This window comes from Suricata suricatta, chromosome 9 (assembly GCF_006229205.1).
Source record: "Suricata suricatta isolate VVHF042 chromosome 9, meerkat_22Aug2017_6uvM2_HiC, whole genome shotgun sequence".
Classification (NCBI taxonomy): Eukaryota; Metazoa; Chordata; class Mammalia; order Carnivora; family Herpestidae; genus Suricata; species Suricata suricatta.
Genome location: NC_043708.1, coordinates 122,608,046 through 122,625,169, shown reverse-complemented (window position 1 = coordinate 122,625,169; position 17,124 = coordinate 122,608,046). Strand labels below are relative to the sequence as shown.

Sequence of the window (17,124 nt, the reverse complement as noted above, 5' to 3'; positions counted from 1 at the left end):
TGAAGCAATGCCAACTGCCAGGCCTGCCTGAGGATCAGGCTAAGAACAAACAGCAAGAGCAGTTAAACAAGATGTGCAGGAGGAGGAAGGAATTCACAGTTGGCCCTGGCAGCGTCCAATGGCCCAATGATGTTACGAGCTATAATTCCTACTCATTAGAAACGGGACAAGTCACCAAATGGTAAGCAATCCTCTATGTACTGGCTATCTGACAAATACCATCTTAGCGGTCAGCAGCCATGTGGGATTGGGTGTTGGTGAGGCCATCCCACTCTCTGGGCTGGCATTCCAGAGTCCAGGTGAACCCTCCATCCTAACTCTGTGCCTGTAAAACCCCTCCCATCCTGTGTCTCACCTCCCATGACCTGGCTGTGTACCCTATTAGGGTGATAAAGGACATTGTCCCAAGGGGCTGCTGGCTAAGAGTTCAGAATGACTTCTCCTGCTCCCCCTAAACCTCCCATAATGAATATGGTGCCTTTTGCGGATATGAATTGTTGCAGTATGCCAGTCTCTTCCCTGCAGTGGGCATAGGGGCAGATCACTCTATTTTAGGGGTGAGGACATTTTAGTATAGACAGAGTAAGTCATTTGCTAAAATATGGCAGCAAATCGTGAAGCCAGGACTCATGCCCAGAATGTTTCATGGGACCCGTGGGGCTTTTTCTTTCTGCTGTATCCTGTAGTGGGATACCTGTGGCAAAAAAGGAAAGAGTATTTTGGGGCAAAGCATCTGGTTCCCCTCCACCGAACAGTGACAAGTGAAGGTCTAGCCTGTTCATCTCTGGGGTCTCTCACCTGTCATACCTGTGATGTACCTGCACAGTGGCCAAACCCTGACTCAGGTCAGAGTCCATGCACCCTGTGCCAGCGGCAAGGCAGCCATGGGGGCACAGCCCTAGCACGGAGGAGTTTGGAAGACTACACGGTGTTCTGCAGAGAGATTTGCAGTGGGGTGTGGTTAAGCTCCCTGGGAAGTACAGTGACGTGGCCGGCCTTTCCCACGCCCTGTGCGCTGGCCGCAGGGTGCCCTGAGCTCACAACCTTCCTTGAGCAAGACCCCACAGCCCGTGGGCCTGCGACCCCGGCGGCTCACCTCCTCCGCACTGCACGCTGCACCCTTCCCAGCCGCTGTGGGTCCAGATGAACAAAGAGTCCTGCGGTCTTTCTGGCTCGCTCTGATTTCTGGCAGTGTAGTTCACGGGAACGGTGTACTCGTAATGGATTCCATAGTTTTGGTCATGAAATAACAGCACCTGGATCAGCAGCAAAATAAAAGGCCATTCTGAAATGGAGCAGCAGCCTCGGGCTTGCTGAGTTTGCAAACCAAGCCGTCCCTAGGGCTGTCTCCCCACCAGGGTAACCAGTTCATTTCTGGGTTTCAAAACACATTCAGTCTAGGGGCACTCCCTTATTTCGGTCTTGGGTTCCTCAGACGCTCAGTTCAGGGGCAGGAGTGTACGTGGACCATCAGCAGGGAGCTCTGCCCCTTTCCCGCTGGAGAGGGGCCCAGACTGGAAGAGGAATTTGCGGAAGGGCAAATGTGCGGGCTCTGGCTGCACTTTACATGGAGAGCTGCTTCGGCAGAGAAAAGAACCTGTTCCCACATACTCACCCATGAAGCTGCCCTTGCAGCCAAGAAAGACACAAATATACTGTTTTTTCATAAAAAAGGCATGTGAACAAGTAGGGTTATTTTGCTTCTTCGAAAATGAACACCACTCTTCAACCCCCAAGCACCGGTCATTGCTACATGTCACGCAGGCTCAAGGACAAACTCAGCTCACCGCAGAGGAGCCTTGGGGACTTCTGTTCAAAAGTCCAAGGACGCATGAGCCCTCTTGCTGCCACAGGAGCTAGATGTCAATGCTCAGAGGGTGGCAGGGGCCTGACTCGAGGCTGAAAGCTAAGAGTGAGGGGCAGGAAGCCATCCTGCAGCTTGGGGTCTGAAATGCCCCTAAGTGAGCAGAGGGTTCGGTCTCCTCTTCGCATGCCACGGCGCCTCAAGCCCTGTAAAGACGGAGGTGCTCTCCCAGCTTTGTTTCTCGACACGCTTTGGTGCAGAACCAGCCTGGCTGGAGGCAATGTGTCTTCGCGCTAGACCTGGAACCAGTGGGCACCCGGGGGTCAAGGCAGCCCCGAGCCTCTCCCAGCCCTCCCAGAGCTTGAGTGGTGGGGGTGGAGGTGAGGTGCTAAGAGCAACCTGAACCACATAAACACCCACTTCTCCAAGAACCAGACTTGCACTAATGCATTTGGAAAAATGCCTCCAGTTAGAAAAAAAAAAAAAGAAACAACCTCTTTAAAAGATCTTTATTATCTCAGTATGGGAATAAGACTGGTGAATCAGGAATCCATATGAAACCAATTTCATGCAATTTTGCAGCCACGTATAATTTGTGTGTGTGAGTGTGTAATTGGTTTCAAATGCAGGTCCCCGTGGCTCTTACGGGTGCTCCCGACCCTGCAGGCAATGTACGCACCCCAGTTTGGAGACAGTGGACTTCTATTTAAAGACAAAGGGGCACCTCTCCTCTCTGGATTTAACAATGTGAAGTCATCATATTTCAAGAGAGAAAAGTGATTAGTCACTATTAAAAAGGGTTGAAACTTCAGCTGAGTCCTGTTCATCAGGTACGTCTCCATGAATCCAGGCTGTGCATTTGCTTTAATGAGCTGACGATTCACTCAGTTTGTGAAAACTCTGGGCACAGAAGGAAAATACACCCGTCCTAGGGCTTTGTAAGAAAGCAAACTCACGTGCTAACAGGTTGACAGTGCTGCATGGCTTTTCTCTTGTCTTATGCTTCCTCTTACGTCAGGACAGGAGGATTTGTTCTAATTCAATAATCTAATCGCAGGGCAGTGCTTTGGTATAGATTCTTGGGCCCTGGAAATCAAGCTAGCAGGGGCTAGGTCTACAGCGGACTTGGTGGGCTGAGTGCTGGTTGAGTTGCATTGGCAGGTTGCTGGACGGTTGAAGTCTTGCTCTCGTCAGAAGGTGTAGGGGGACGGGGATAGGGCCATCATGGGTGATATACTGGGTGCCGGTGCTCATAGGCAGAGCTGGTCTCCCCAGGGGATTCCCTGAGAGGTGGCCAGGGAATCTTCTGGCTGTCACCTAACCTTGAACGGCTGCAGATTGCCAGAGACCGCAAATTAATGGAGAGAAAAAAAATTTCCAAGCGGAGGCTTTGGCAAGCACGGAGGACAAAATGTGCTTTGATTACAGAAGCACAAGCTGCCACAAAATCTGGTCTTTGGAACGAGACATGGAATCAATAATTATGACCTATCAGAAGTTAGCCATGAGATCTTCTGGACCCTGAGCAGGAAACGGTGGTACTCGTTCTCTGGAGATCTTTAATGCTATGACAAGGATGTGTGATCGATGTTAGAGTGGATTACACGAGGTCCCCGCCGGAGACAACAGGTAAGACAAGGGTGCCCCCACCTGGGCTGACTACCCAGGGAGTAAATCTTCCCGTAGAACCTGCTTCTCCTTCCTGATTCTCGCTGGTTGCGAGCCGAGTCTGGAAAATCTGAGCGACGCCGGTTTGGAAAGAGAGTCAACAGTGCATTTCCAAAAGGTAGTTTCCAATGTGGATATACAAACCGTGGGGCAGATCTGGGCCACCTGATATAAAAACACAGACTCCGCACGGGGCCGTCTGCTTGACGGGGCCAGTTCTCCCCGGCTGCCACGTGGCTAAGGATTTCCTTCCTGGAGGTGGTGCCTTTTGAAAAAATGGCAGCTCTGGCAGGGAGGAGCCAGGGCGAAGTTCTGGAAGGCGAAAATTCTCAGGCATGTGGCAAAAGGGATGAGATAAGAGAAGATCGAGATGCGGGGAGAGAGAGAGAGGGGCTTGAGCAGCGGGTGGCCAGGTCACCCACCAGGAACCAGGCGCAGCTCCTCTCCCCAGGGTCCCAGGGAAGAAGAGAACCGGCAGACCCCTTGAAGCCTCAGGCTCAAGACAAACGCAAAAGCACTGAAGGTTACCATCAGATGCAGTGGTATTTTGGTTGGTCCCTTGGCAGAAATCTTCTCCCACAGGCCCCTTCTGACGTAGCGCACGGTGGTGCCTGCGATCTGGTATTCCCCGGGGAGCTCTATCTTCCAGTCGCTGTTGATGGATCTCTTACTGGTGTCTTTCAGAGCTAGAAGGAAAAAGGGAACACCATGAGAATCAGGGGGAGTCAGTCTGGGTGTCCTGAGCGGTGGGTCAGAGGTGTCACCCTCTGCCTCTCCAGGGGAAGGGAGGAGGGTGTGCTGAGAACAGAAGCCTTGCTCACAGGGGGCAAACAGCCCAAGACCCCCAGGACCCGGAGAAACCTGAGAAAGAGCAGCTGTGATGGCGGCACCTTCAAGTGTGGGCTGTCTCAGACTCAGTTCACCTGGCGGGGTACGGGGAGGAGCGCCAGAGGATGGAGACGGGCCAGGCACAATCACGCTCTCCTCAGCTCCCAGGGGAGAGGGTCTCCGGCCTGATGGATGAGGTCTTTCTTAACGTGTCCAAGGCTACGAAGAGGAGTTTGGCCGCTTTAGCAAAACTCATCAGCTTATTTTACTGTCACCTGCCTGGGGCTTTTTCAAGTTACAGCCTAGTCCGGCTTCTCTTAAGGATTCGATAGCCCTGCATTAGTAAAGTGGATGCTCCCTGAAGAAACCACCATTATTCTTATAAACGGGAGGGTCTGGGAACCTCGGCTGCCCACAGACTGGACGCTAGTGCTCCACCAATGCTGCAAGAGGAGGGCTCCGTGGGCTTCGGGTGCACGCTTTGCTGGCTCACACCTCCACTCGGTACAGAATGTGTTGGAAGAGACACAACCAACAGTTTGCTAATCAGCCGGAGCAAAAATGTGGTTTTTCCACATGAGCCGTACATTGATGGTCTGAGGGCTGACAGTAATTTTTTGTCTCCTCGCTTAGGTTTGGAGTCCTGTCAGTTTCATGGGGAGAGCACTCTGTCGTGAAAGCCTGTGTGTTTTGTTATTTATGAAAGCAAAAACTACGCTGGGCATTTAGGAGAAGATGGCATATGACAATAGGTGACACCAAATCTTATGCCACCCAAAACATGAAACTTCAGGGCACCCAGAGGGCAATGCCTCAGTCTCTGTAAATACAGCTGGAGCCCACGAAGTCCCTACCGCTCAGTCTGCAGAGAAATAAGGTTCTATCCCCTCCCTCTTCTCTGCTTACGGAGGCCAGGAATGCAACACCTGCATTTAATACCGATTTTCCATAATTAGAGTTGAAGCCAAAAAGGGGTTCCTGTTAACCTGGGATCCATGAGCTCCAGGCTGGGTTAGGATCTGGTTGGACCTGGTCCTGGTCTGGCCACAAGCACCTGGGAGATGCTGGGTCTCTGCTTCCTTGTCTCCAAGACATAATGGTCCCAGCCCTCCCTCCCACCCAGCAAGGCTCTCCTGGCATGCACAGAGGAGATGCATGCTCAGGACTCCTTGCTTATAGCAGCTGCCAAGAAAAACTGAGAAAGAAGCAGGAAGTTTCCAGTAGAGCGACTTCCTGTCAGGGTGTCATATCCAGGGTGGTTGTGCAGAGTGAGCGGCGGAGGATTACAGGACTCCAGGGAAGGCTTAGAAGAGAGAAGGGCTCCACTTCTGGGAATGAGATGTTTCCCTTCAAGAAATTCTACCTGCTACGGACATCTCCTGGCTCCTAAAAGGAAGTGAGTGTGTCAGGGTACTCACAATTTCGGCTTCCTCGGCCACCACCTACAAGCCACCATTTAAGGGGACGTTCTCTGATTTAGCGCCTACATGTACTTTTACCCATTTAACCTTCCCAACAACTCTCCAAGGTGAAGGATCATTTTGCTCTTTCCTCAGATGAGGAAATGGGGGCCCAGAGAGGTTAAGTTCGCTGCCTAAAGTCACAAAGCTCTTACGAGTGGACACCTGAACCTAACAGACCAAGCTCAGCACCCTTACCAGTCTGATTGTATAAATCCCCACATTCCTTAGGTGATAGTATCAGTCTAGAGTTTTAGGACAAATGCCGAAATGTGCAAATGACATCCTTGTTTTCAAAGGAACAAATTCCACAGTCGAATGGCTGCAGGGTCTCACGTTCCGCACACCCTCATAAAAATCACTAACCTTGCCGATTTCCAAAGCTTCCAGTGAACAAACAGCCTCAAATGTGTCCGGTTATGTTACTCATTGGGGAATCTAGGTGAAGCCTGTAGGGGTGTTCATTGGTCTCTTGCTCTGTAGGTTTGGAAAATTGGTTCCTGCACGTGCATACGAAAATTTGGTCTCGGAAATCAGTACAGGCTGGTGAGATGTGGCAGGCAGGTCAAAGAGGGGCCGAGTCCTCTAAAATCCATCCCAGAAAGAACAAGGTGGGGAAGCAGAGGGAGAGACGTCCCCCCCCACCCCAGTCAGCCCCTCACATTTTCCGAGGGCCTCCTCGCTGGGTGCTGAGCGCACAGCTCCTGCCCTCAACCAGCTTCATACATGGATGGGTGAGAGAACAGATAAACACAAGACAGCTTCACAAGCTCTGTGGCAGAGGCGAGTTCGAGGCCCCGTACGTGTGTGCGGGGGACAGGGACAGGGGCAGACGGGGAAGACTTCCTGAAAGCGAAGCAGAGGCAGGGAGAAGAGGCAGCCTGGGAACGGATAGCAGGCATGGACTGTGGATCCTGGCCTGGGCGGCCATGACCGGAGAGAGGAAGGCTCTCTGCAGAGAAGAGGGAGGCAAAGGAATTTTTTTTCCCCAGAAGCTTGGCTGGGCAAAGGAGGTGAGGTGAAGAGTGGCTCTAGAGGGTGGAGAAGGGGAGAGGGGTTTCAGTGTTCCTATTATCAGGGTGGGGGTCTGGAGCATGTCAGGCTCCCCCCATAACTTGGGGTTAGAGGGACGAGAGGAAGAATTCCTTTAGCGCTGCACGCTGACCACCAGCATGCTTGGGCCCACCCCAGAGAACCTGCTGCGCACACAGAGACTAGAGAGGCACTCGGGGGTGGCTGTGCTCCTTGTGGTGGCCCGTCCACCTGCACCTGCCGACACCCCCACTCGGTGCCTGGAGCTGGGCCCTTGGGTTTAAGAGCTGGGGCCCTGACCTTTTCTCAGGTTATGGCTGCTGTGTGAATTGTGTGTTGCTGTCTGAAATCTATTTCTTCAAGTAACAACAACCTGGAGTTGCCTTTGGGGATATGTTCTTCCTCTAGCCATGCTGGGCAGACCCCACACTCACCCCAGCTCCACACATGGACACATCACCCAACCCTGGACGGTGAGAGTCAGTCCCAAGACTTTGTTCACCTTGGCAAGCAGCAGCTTTCTTACCACAGGATTGCCCAGAGACTCAATGTAAGTCTGGGTTATCAGTACATGGGAAGAGGCCCCCAGAATAAGGTCAGCTGAGAGAGGACAGCAGTGCCAGGGTAGAGAGACGATATTTTCCCATGGTAGAATTTAAAGCTCCTGGATCCAGCCATGCCTGAAGCTGGTGCTCAGCAATTGAGAACTGAGCTTTGCTGCTTTCACATTTGCTTTTTGGAGGTTGGTTTAATAAAAACACTAACCATGATAGGGGCAGGGCAGGTTGGGAAGGATTATTAGTGTGGAGTCCTAGAAACCAGCCTAGGATCCTTACTAGCATAAGCTTAGTACCCAGAGATTCAGAAGGCCTGACATACTCTGTCTCTGCCTTACACTGTCCCCAGGGCCTCTGCTAATGTTCAAGATGAGGTGACTCTTTCTCATTCAGCCTTGTTAGTGCACTTCCCCCGCCCTTTGTGGAAGGCACTTTAAAGTGACTTAGTGAATTATAAACCGAAAGCTTGAAAGCTACCCCGCCTTCCTGCCAAAAGCCAAACATCTGGGGGTCAAGAGTGGGAAGGACCGGGAAAAGTGCAGGAGGGCACACCTGGAGATGATTATAAAACCATCCACAGAAACAGTGTGCAGAGGTGTGGGGGAGCAGCCTGGGGGGCCCTGCTTCTGCTGACAGAAGCACCCGTTGTGGGTGAGATGCAGGGGACAGATGTCCAGCCAGCCCGGGCTTGGGGCACGTCGGCCTCTGATCGCCAGAGACTGTGCCTGCCAGTAGGGGCAGGTGCTGAGAAGGGTAGGTGGAGGAGACCTTGCAGGAGGTCAGTTGCCTTGGAGGAGTGGGAGTGGTCACAGAAAAGGGGTAAGGAAATGAGAGGGGCAGGCTGTGGCGGGCAGGCTATTCCAGAAGGAGGCCAGCAGCCGACTGGGGAAGAACACGTCAGACAGTGAGGCATTGGTAACCAGCCCCCTTAGGAAAAGCCTGGATTTATAGTGCTTGTCACTACCCAAGGGGTCAATGACCCACTGTGGCAGGTCTCAAGTCATCTGTGTGCCCTCAGCGAACGCAGAGCTCCCAGCCACAGGCCGCTGCTGGCCCCCCAACCCCGCCCGTGAGCTCTGGAAGTGCCTGTCTTTGCTCCCGAGGGCCTGGTGTGGAGCTGCAGACTTGGTGAAGTCTCCCACCATCACAGCTTTGGGGGCGGTGAGTGGGGCTCTCCTGTCCCCCCAAAAGAATAAACTTTGCGTGCCCAAGATCCTCCACAGGTGGCTGTAAGCTTCCGGGCACTGCAGACTTGGCTTCGCAACTGCCACTTGGCAGGACAGGGTGATCGTGAGGACAATCCTTTCCGAACTTTGCAGTGGGAGGGAAAACCACAGAGTTAAAAGTAGGAGCTTGGCAATCCCAAAAGGCATGGAGAGTGCCTCAAGCTTTAGGTGAGCAAGTTGGTCATCGAGGTTCAAAATTCGTGCGGTGTTTGCTGGGATCCAATGGCGACACTGGAACTTCCGCTGACATTCCTTCAAAAGGGTGGGACGGTGGCCCCAGAGAATCTGCTAGAACATCAAGATCATTATCAGCAGAGAGTAAATAGGTTCCTTGTGGAGTCCAATGAGGAAACCCTGTTGTGGGGCCATGTCCGCTCCGGGCGGTGAGAACACAGACCACCCCTGACCCATCGGATCGGCAGGGCCCCCCCCCCAGGGCCCCCCCCCCCCTGCCGCGAGCTTCTGTCTGCAGGGTTTCCAAGAGCCGCCAGAAAGAAGCACCCCCGCCCCGAGTTGCAGGAATACTTTCCAAGGCCTTGTACATAACACAGTGTTCTTTTTCTTAAGAAGGCCCCAGAGCTAAATAAGTTTGGGGCCCCCCAAGTCCCTGTCCCTCTCAATCCTGTGCCATCAATGGCTATGGGCAAGAACCCTTGCTGTGGCGTAGGCAGTTGGGAGATTTGAAAGTGGGATTTTTAGGCCTAGAAACTGAACAGGGGCCACTGAAATGATTACGGATGCTTTGCTTGGACAGGCAGACGAAGTTCAGAACACAGGCAGATCCTGAGAGACTTGGTGGGGTCCGTGCTGTCTGCGGCTCGGATTCTCTGGGGAGCGCTCGCGGCGGCTGCTTGGGTCAGAGGCTGGACCACTGTCCGCAAGAGCACAGCGCCTGCTTTTGCGCATTCGGCTCAGGAGGCTTTAGAAGCCTTTTGGCGGCTTAGAGAGACTTTTGCAGGGATGAGGATGGGGACGTGCTCTGCAGAACAAAACCCTGTGAACGGCCTGGGACGTGAGGTCACGTGGCGAATGTCCATTTCCATGCCCGGGCCCTTCTTCCGCCCTGTGGACATCTGCACGTCGTCCCTGCACTTCCAGCACCGTGGGGAGAAAGAAGATCACGAGACGGTCTGCGGAGCAAGCGAGGGGCACATTCCGGACGGGAGGGCACAGCTCCTCCTTACAGCTGGCTGGAGGCAGACGCCAGAGGCCGGACCCTGTCCCCAGGCCCTCCTCTTGCGTGGCGCTGTGCAGAAGCTGGGCTTTTCCGTCCTTCTCCCTCTTGGATTCCACTGGAAGACTTGACCCACAGTCAACCTACTTCCAATCCTGGCATCCAGTCAGTTCCTTTTATTTCCACTCACAGTTCTGCCAGCTCTGTTCTTCGCTGTGGATGCAAACGGCAGTGGCATTTCCTGTTCCAGGTGGTTTTGAGCAGAAAGCCAGGCAGCGTGGGCTGAAGGTAGGTGGGGTGAAATTCTTCAGGAACTGCTCCCAGCAAATGTGAGAGTAATTCAAAGTTACACTGGGTTGGCTTCCAAAGCACCCAGCCCCGAGTGGAAACAAGGCTTGTTTGAACTAACTTTAGAAACATAACGAGCGCGGACCACCTTCAGATGTGCCCTTGCTCACACACCAGGCCCCAGAATCCTGGGATTGAAGTTTATGAATAAGATAAGAAGACAAAAGCTGGCCGCCCTCCTCCGCTGGAGGTCTGGGGCAGTTGCCCTGAGACCCTGAACCAAGTGCCTTGGGATGGAGGTTTGCTTCTTTGAAGTGCACATAAATAAGTCATAGCAATGGGCAGCTTTGACGTGTGTTAGCCAGTGAAAAATCATCTCCCTCTATTGACCTCTGGTTGTAACGGAACTCATTAGAGCAATTCCGGGAGGCTCCGTGGATTGCCGCAGGCCCAGGTGAAATGAGGACTTCTGGACAAGCTTCTGAAAGCCTGGAGCCTCAGTTTCTGCCTCAGGGAAATGGGCAAAACAATACTTTGCAATAGTTCTGGGGGCAGTTAGGGGTTGGGTCTGCAAAGCCGAGCAGGGCTCAATGACTAGGAGCCATAAACGTCGATGTGATCGTTAGCTGCATGTGTGGCCCACAGGCTCTGGGAGCTGAGAAGAGCCAAGAGGAGAGCTCACCACCCTCCCCTCCCCATGGGCAGTGTCACTACTGACTTGGCCCTAAAGTGGGTTCCAGCAAAACGTCCATGCTTACTACAGAAATTAGAAGCTGAGCAATCTACAGGATGCTGACATCCTTCTGTCATTCTTAGGTTGCCCAGGAAAAGCACAGAGAATGCTCCTATTTTGAACAGAAACCTGGGGCTGGGAAGTCTCAGAAGCCAAGGGACTTGTTTGCAGCCAATACGTTGACCTTGGAACTGGGCCAGCTCTGGGGATACTGAGATTTGGAGTTTTGAATAGGATAAGGGTCAAAGGCAATGTCTGCCCCCACAGACACCCGGTGGCCCCAGGGAGTAGAAATCTCCTTTCCGCGTTAGGGAGGGCTGACATATCAGCTGGAAAGGGTAGCTTCTGGGAGTGACCCAAAGTGATAGATGCCAATGAGGTTGACCCAATTTCCTTAGGTGGGCGGAAAGGGGCAGGGGTGGGCTCTTTGAGAATTTAGGAAAAAGGCCTTTACTCCAAAGAAGCTGCCAGAAGCAGCACGAGGCTATTTTAGAAAGCAAGATAAGTGTTGTTCTTATCTGCAGTGACAGCCCGGACAGCTGCAGTGAAGGAGGCCAGGCCAGACGGGGACAGCGTCTGCGCCGGGGAGGTGGAAAAACCATGGGGCCAGTGGAGACCGATGTGAGCGTTAACCTGTGAGGTTCCACCCCAACTTTAGGAGCAGCGGTGGCCTCACAGAGGCTGAGTGCACAGCAGAAGAGAAATCTGCACAGGAGGTGACAGGGACCGTCCCAGGCGGCTGCTTGCTGGTGAGCCCCTGGTGGGGGCACTCGGGAACAAGAGCTCCTGTCCCTACGCCTGCCCTTTCCCCAAGGCATGTGTGTGGAGATTATCTGAGTGCCTGCAACGTGTTTTCTTAAGTGACAGGACTGTGGTCTTCATTGGAAACTTGTCTCAGAGAGAGGTTAGTTTTATGTCTAATTAGACTTTGAGTTTCTCAAGTACAGACCATTTCAAAGAAAGACCTAGATCCTTCTGAAGCTGCAGAGGCAGGAATGTGGACAATGATATAATTTTAAAAAATCAGTGATAAAAGCTGAACTAAATGCACTTCACAAGGAACTTTGTTTGAGCCAAAACAACTTAATTCTTAAGTTTGAAGCCAGAGAGAGAGAGAGACCGTGTCTTATAAATTCTTTTCAATCTCAAGCAGCACCCTGCAACACAGACAGAGGAGATTATAATACGAGGAAGCCCAGGAGAAGGGGACCTGGGTAGGGGGTCAGCCACCTCCAGATGGAAATTCAGCCCGAGACAGAACGTAGGAGTGGGGCTGGCAGGAGGGTGTGGGTTCCAGCGTGTCCCATCCCAGGGACCTAGCAGGAGAGGCTGCACCGAGCACCCTGCTGGCTCCCAGAGCAGCATACAGAACACTTCAGTGTCTGGTCATCACTCCACTCCGGTGCTCAAGCACCAGGCAGACCTTTGAAAGGGCCAGTGGAGGGGCTGGCAGCTAAGCTTAGGCTACACGCAGAGGGATTTCCGTGCCTAAGGATGGGTTTAGTTGAACAATTCTTCTTAGGCGTAAAAAAATTTTTTTTAAATATTTATTTATTTATTTAAGGTTTATTTTTGAGAGACAGAGCATGAGCCGGGGAGGGGCAGAGAGAGAAGGAGACACAGAATCCAAAGCAGGCTTCCAGGCTCTGAGCTGTCAGCACAGAGTCCGCTGCAGGGCTCCAACTCAGGGACCTTGAGATCATGACCTGAGCTGAAGTCGGACACTTAACCGAATGAACCACCCAGGTGCCCCAATGCTTATTTATTTTTGAGAGAGAGAAATAGTGTAAGAATAGTGTAAGCATGAACTGGGGAAGGGCAGAGAGAGGGAGACACAGAATCCAAAGCAGGCTCCAGGCTCTGTGCTGTCAGCACAGAGCCTGAAGCGGGGCACAAAATCACGAGCCTGGAGGTCATGACCTGAGCCGAAGTTGGCCACCCAACTCACTGCCACCCAGGAGCCCCTCTCCTTAGGCTTTAAGTATGGTTCTATTGAAGGCAATGAAGACAAATCTGGAATGGAACCCAATCCTTCCACAGACACTGGCATCTGTGCCTGAAGTCAATAAAGGTGGCCCCTAGGAATTTCGGGCACACAGCACTTAGTGAACACCAGCATTCTTTTGTGCTTCCATTGGATTTAGGGCTATTGCTCTTTTTTCCAGCTAAGAAATCATGCCCAGAGCCCTCAGCAGCCCCAAGCTACGCAATGGGTCTATGCTGTGCAGGCTAAGGCTGCTCTGGGTTCTCCTGGGGTTACTTTAGGGGACTTTCACTACCCCACTTCCTTCTTTCCTCTGTCATCTTCCATAACATATCCAAAGCTGGTGGTTCTGTAAGGACACAGGTCTGAAACTGACTCCATGAGACAACAGAAGGGAACACATTGCCCAAGGCGAGAGGGACCACCCTTGTAACGCCCGATCAGAAAAGGCCAGCTAACACCCTTAACATTTCTAAGGGCAGGCCTAGAAGGCTAGTGACGCCCTACGTGACAAGTCCTGGGTCCACTCTAATTGGTTAACACTCTAAATGTTGTGATTGGGTCCCGCCCAAAGTAACAAATACTCTAGGCAATGTGAATGGTTAAACCTGCTGTCAATAATATTGTATAATAATGATTTGATTACTATACCTATGTCACAATTTCCTGTAACTCCCCCTTCCCAAGTCCATAAAGGCCCTGCCCCCCCTTTGTTCAGGGCTCTCAGCATGGATCCGCTGCGCTGGTGAAGTCTGTGAGCCCGAGCTTATAAGCCCGTAATAATAATGCCCTTTGCTTTTGCATGCGTGACTTGGTCTCCCCGGTGGTTTCTGGTTTTTGGGGGTGATATTGGAAACTTGGGTATAACAGTTCCTCCTGATCTCCCCCACCCCACCCACTTTGGGGGTGGCTGCACTTTAGCCAAACACATGACAGCATTGTGCGGCGTGCTCTGATTACTTCTATCATTATGCCTCAAATACAAACGTAAAACCCATGGCCTGGGAGAATGATGCTGGACCAAATAATCAGCCAGATCACACAAATCTTAGAATCTAAATCACGAATCAGATCATTTTCGTTTTACCCAGAAAGCTGTGGGCAGGCTTATCCTCCACCACGCGAATCCTCCGCGCTCCAGCGGGAATGACCGCAGCTTCAATATAACCTGTAGCGAGAGATCACAGATAGGTGAAGCACACCTCCAGGGTCCGTCAAGGCCCACCTAGAACCCCCCAGAAAGATCCGCCCTACTCCCGCCTCCCACCCCTATGGTAATTTCAGAGCCTGCGGGATGGATGGGATGGTCCAGCTCCTAGAAATCAAGTCAACCAACAAAGAGTTGTTCTTTGATGGCCAGAACCGCCTGGCTGCCCAAATTCCAGAGAGCACCATTTGCATATGTGAAGAGTTGAGCTGTCTCTCTCTTCGTGCCCATTCTTACATTCAAGTCCTAACCCCCAATACCTCAGAATGTGACTTGATTTGGAAACTGGGCCTCTGCAGATGTAATTTGTTAAGAGGAGATGGCACTGGAGTAGGGCGGGCACCTAATCTTATAAAAAGAGGGAATCCGGCTGCAGACAGGCACACAGAACTCCACGTAAACACAAAGCAGAGATTGGGTTGATGCATCTACAAGCCAAGGGACACCACAATAGCCAGCAAACCACCAGAAGCTAGGGGAGAGGCATGGACCAGATTCTTCCTTCCAGCATCCCGAAGGAAGCAACCCTGCCCACAATTTGATCTTGGACTTCTAGCTTCCAAGGCCATGAGAGAGTCAGTGAGGGTCTGTGGTTTATGCCACTCAGTTTGTGGTCCTTGGTTACAGCAGCCCCTGGAGACTAAGACAGCCTGGAATCCTAGCAGACTAAGGGAGCCCCTCCCCAGAGCACAGGTGCACAGAGCCCCTGACCACTTCATCTGCTGGAGCTTCCTTTGGTCTTCGCTGTACTTTGAGCTTTCCCTGAATCTGTGGAATGATAGCAGAAGGTAAGCTACTCCCCCAGTGACAAAACCACTCCTTAACACACTGTGTGCCATTTCCTACTTCCATTGACCTTCGGGAATTTCTGCAACTCTCCCAGTGCATGCTTCTGTCTATCTCCTTGAGTATTTCCATCCACAGCAGGAGCCCCTCAGAGGCCAGAGGGCTTCCTCGGTCCATTCTCCGACCCGACACGTACCCAGACAGTGGGCGGGTAATGATGATTCAGGGAGGAAATGGCTGAGGCTGCCAGGGAGGGGGTCAGCCACTGGCAGATGCCTGGTTTCACTGTGTCAATAAAGCAACCCAACACTGTTGGTGAGATTCCGAAATGCAGGCTGGTAATCGTTTTGTTTGACTTTCATTTGAAGCAAACGTGTGTTTGCTTCAGCAATTTAGGCAATGATCCCAAATGAGATTATGAATCCCTCCCCTGTGGTTCCTAAACGTGATCATCTGAATCAGCAGGGGAGCTTTAAAAATGAGAGATTTCTGAGCCCAACTATGCGGAGATTACGGAAATATCTATTTTTGAGGGGTTTATTTATTCCCTCATTTTCTCCCAGCAAAACCAGCTTTATTTTTGTTATAAAAATAGTACATAATAAATTAAACCACAAAAAGAAAAAAAAAAACACAACCAAAACCAACCTGTACCACATTGCACTATAGAAATTACCCCTAAAAAAGTAATATTTTGGTGGCTAGCCTTTTCAGTATGTTAATGCATACAAAAATACATACATCGTATTACATGAATAGGATATTGTACATAGTTTTAAAAGGTCAAGGACAACTTTAAAATAGAGTTTTGCTGGCAATATGTGCCCAAGGTGCAAAATTCAAGTTACAAAAGGATATGGTAGAAAGAATGTTTCTCTAATAAGATATATCCTGCATTGGGCTACCTTTGCATTATTTACATATTGTTACTATTTATGGTAAGTTGTCTATTTTGGCTGTGTTTCCATAATTGAAACATCTGCTCCTATGGCAGTTTTGTTTCTTCCTTTCTAATCTTTAGGGCTTTTATTTCTTCTCCTTTCACCGCTGTGGCTGGAACGTACAAAACCATGCGGCATGCAACATGAGGTTGGGCCGTGCTGGCCTTTTCATGATGTTCACAGGAATGTCTCCAAAGTTTTCCCACTTGAAAATGCGGTCTGCATGATAAGGTGATAGATAACAATGAGCAGGTTAAGGAAGTTCCCTTTTATCCTAGTTTGTTAAAAGCTTTTGTTACAAAGAGGTGCTGAAGGGAATCAGTGCTTTTTTTTGCAACTCCTGAGGTTATCATGTTGTTGTTTTCCCCAAACAACCGAAGACCTCAAAACAACTGAACTGTAATCACACTGGTCACAGCTCACGTAGCATGTGGGTATCTTAGCTTTGTCTTTCCTTCATCAATATATTTTAGTTGCTATTTCTTTTCTATCCTGATGTTTTCCCATAAATCTTTAGTTATATTTACATTTCTAGTATGTGATTGTCAGCTGTAAGTGAAATATTTTAATCCCTGGATATTAAAAGACCAGGAGGGGGCACCTGGGTGGCTTAGTAGATTAAGCACCTGACTTTTGATTTCTGCTTAGGTCATGATCTCATGGTCGTGAGATCGAGCCCCCACGTTGGGCTCTGTGCTGACCGTGCATAGCTTGCTTGGGATTCTCTCTCTCTCTCTCTCTGCTTCTCCCGTGCTTGTGGGCACACATCTATTCTCTCTCTCAAAAAATGACGAAGTCAGCATAGTTATACTGTGCTCCACTTTCTTACATCCTTTCACCTTTTATTCTATGAATGCTACACTGTATTAATTTATAACATTTATCTTTTGCCACGATAATTCCTGCAGTTGTTTGTCTTACTCCTAAAAAATTAATTTAAGGTTCATTATGTGTCCCCCCTGCCACAGTTTCTTCAGCAAATTCTTATGCGCCTCATGCTTGCACTCTTTGAGTTGGGCTTGGGAGAATTATATTTTCAGAAATGTAATATAGTAAAAAATTATTGTTTGTTGTTTTTATACTTGAATGTCAGTTTGATAGCTATAAAATTCTTAGCTCACACTTTCTCTGAGCTCACTGTAGGATTTGCTCCATTGAATGTCAATGAGAAGATTGAGGCCAATCTGATGTTTTCATTAGGTTACCTAAAATTGGGATTGAATGACTAATAGAGTCTTATGTTAAAAATCTGATATGTATTAGACTAGTCATAGTTTACTATAATTTTTTCCCCAGGACATGAGGCTATATTATTATTATTATATTTGTTTGGTTTTCTTTTTCAGGGACACCAAATTATGCTTAATTTTCTTTTTCTTCCACTGTGTTCATGTAATCTCTAACCCTTTTGATTCTTTGTTCATTTGCATTTTGCT

The 17,124-nt window shown here is 50.4% G+C and overlaps 1 protein-coding gene across 1 annotated transcript in view; it reads right to left on the bottom strand.

Annotated features, from left to right (window-relative positions):
* Nucleotides 1–17,124, bottom strand: part of ADAMTS17 (ADAM metallopeptidase with thrombospondin type 1 motif 17) — a 337,603-nt gene that overhangs the window by 71,446 nt on the left and 249,033 nt on the right. The window contains exons 17-19 of the mRNA XM_029952287.1: nucleotides 13,842–13,922; nucleotides 4,001–4,158; nucleotides 1,097–1,256 (exon numbers count right to left, since the gene is read on the bottom strand). Coding sequence (XP_029808147.1) covers nucleotides 1,097–1,256; nucleotides 4,001–4,158; nucleotides 13,842–13,922 — 399 coding nt within the window. The remainder of the gene's footprint in view (nucleotides 1–1,096; nucleotides 1,257–4,000; nucleotides 4,159–13,841; nucleotides 13,923–17,124) is intronic.